The sequence below is a fragment of the Neopelma chrysocephalum genome, unplaced genomic scaffold (genome assembly GCF_003984885.1).
Source record: "Neopelma chrysocephalum unplaced genomic scaffold, ASM398488v2 Primary Assembly neopelma1_181616, whole genome shotgun sequence".
Taxonomy (NCBI): domain Eukaryota; kingdom Metazoa; phylum Chordata; class Aves; order Passeriformes; family Pipridae; genus Neopelma; species Neopelma chrysocephalum.
In genome coordinates, this window is record NW_020937826.1 from 1 (window position 1) to 1,363 (window position 1,363).

A 1,363-nucleotide genomic window follows, 5' to 3' on the forward strand; every position below is an offset into this window, starting at 1 on the left:
CGGGGGAGGTCAGCGCAGCCCATTCCCGGGGGATCCGGTACCGGGGGGTCAGTGGAGCCCAGTCCCGGTGCTGGGAGGGGGACTCGGTGCAGACGGTTCTCGGGGGGTTGCAGCCGGGTCCCGGGGGGATCCTAATCCCGGTCCCGGGGGGATCCCAGTCCCGGTGCCGGGAGAATCCCAGCCCCGGTCCCGGGGGGATCCCAGCCCCGGTCCCGGGGGGATCCCAGTCCCGGTGCCGGGGGGATCCCAGCCCCGGTGCCGGGGGGATCCCGGTCCCGGTCCCGGGGGGATCCCAGCCCCGGTGCCGGGGGTTCTCCGCGGTCGCGGCCCCGCCGGTCGGTGCTCCCGGTGCGCCCCGGGCCGGCCCCGCTGGGCGTCTCCGGTCACATGCGCTCGGGGCCGGGCTCCGGGGGTATAAAGGGCGCTGGGGAGGAGCGGGGCGAGCCCGGAGCCACGAGCGAACCGAGCGGAGCCGAACCCAGCGGAGCCACCAGCGGTGAGCCCGATCCATATCCCGGTCCCGATCCCGATCCCGATTGCGATCCCATTTTCGATCGCAATCCCGGTTCCGCTTTCGGTTGCGGTCCCAATCCTGGTCCCGGTCGCGGTCTCGGTCGCGGTCCCGGTCTCAATCCCGGTCCCGATGGCGATCCCGGTGCCGGTCTCTGGGACCCCCCTGTCCCGGGTTTTCCCAACCGCGTGGGAGCCGCCCCGGCCCAAGGAGTGGGAAACTTTGGGTCCCCCCATCCGGGGGGTTTGAGGGGAGTGTTGGGGGGAGGGTCTGACCCCACTCACGATCCTTTCCCGTCCCCCCCCAGCCCCACCATGGCCACCCCCGAGCCCGCGACGGCGCAGCCCAAGGCGGAGGAGCAGCAGGTCAGTGGTGGAAAGGGAGGGGCGGCTTTGGGTGGGAGGGGGTTCATCCCAAAACATGTCCTCGCTCGGGGACGGGACTCTGCTTTGTTCCTTCACAAGGCTGGGAAAGCCCCGGGAGCACCCCAAAACCATCCCGGGAGAACCCCAAAACCATCCCGGGAGAGGTGGGGGCACAGAGTACGCCCCGTCCCCTGTGAGATTTGGGGGTCCCCTGTGAGATTTGGGGTCCATCACCCCCCACGCTCACTCCTGACTCCTCCCACGCCCCCCAGAGCATCGGGACGCGCGTGGCCAACCTGCCCCTGGTGAGCTCTGCCTACGACATGGTGTCCAGCGCCTACAGCTCCACCAAGGAGAGCCACCCCTACGTCCGCTCCGTCTGCGATGTCGCCGAGAAGGGGGTGAAGACGCTGACGGCGGCGGCCGTGAGCGGGGCCCAGCCCCTCCTCACCCGGCTGGAGCCACAGAGTGAGTGAGGGACAGAGGG

The 1,363-nt window shown here is 70.9% G+C and overlaps 1 protein-coding gene across 1 annotated transcript; it reads left to right on the top strand.

Annotated features, from left to right (window-relative positions):
- The first annotated feature begins 410 nt into the window (after positions 1–410).
- On the top strand, positions 411–1,355 carry LOC113962486 (perilipin-3-like). Its single transcript, XM_027673241.1, has 3 exons — positions 411–496; positions 819–876; positions 1,149–1,355. Exons 2-3 carry the CDS (start codon positions 826–828, stop codon positions 1,350–1,352), a joined length of 255 nt encoding a protein of 84 aa, XP_027529042.1. The 5' UTR covers positions 411–496; positions 819–825; the 3' UTR covers positions 1,353–1,355.
- The last annotated feature ends 8 nt before the right edge of the window (positions 1,356–1,363 follow it).

Excerpts from the sequence above, each read along its gene's own strand:
- LOC113962486 (XM_027673241.1), top strand. The coding sequence starts at position 826 with ATGGCCACCCCCGAGCCCGCGACGGCGCAGCCCAAGGCGGAGGAGCAG. Across the intron at positions 877-1,148 it reads CCAAGGCGGAGGAGCAGCAG|AGCATCGGGACGCGCGTGGC; the intron begins GTCAGTGGTGGA and ends CACGCCCCCCAG.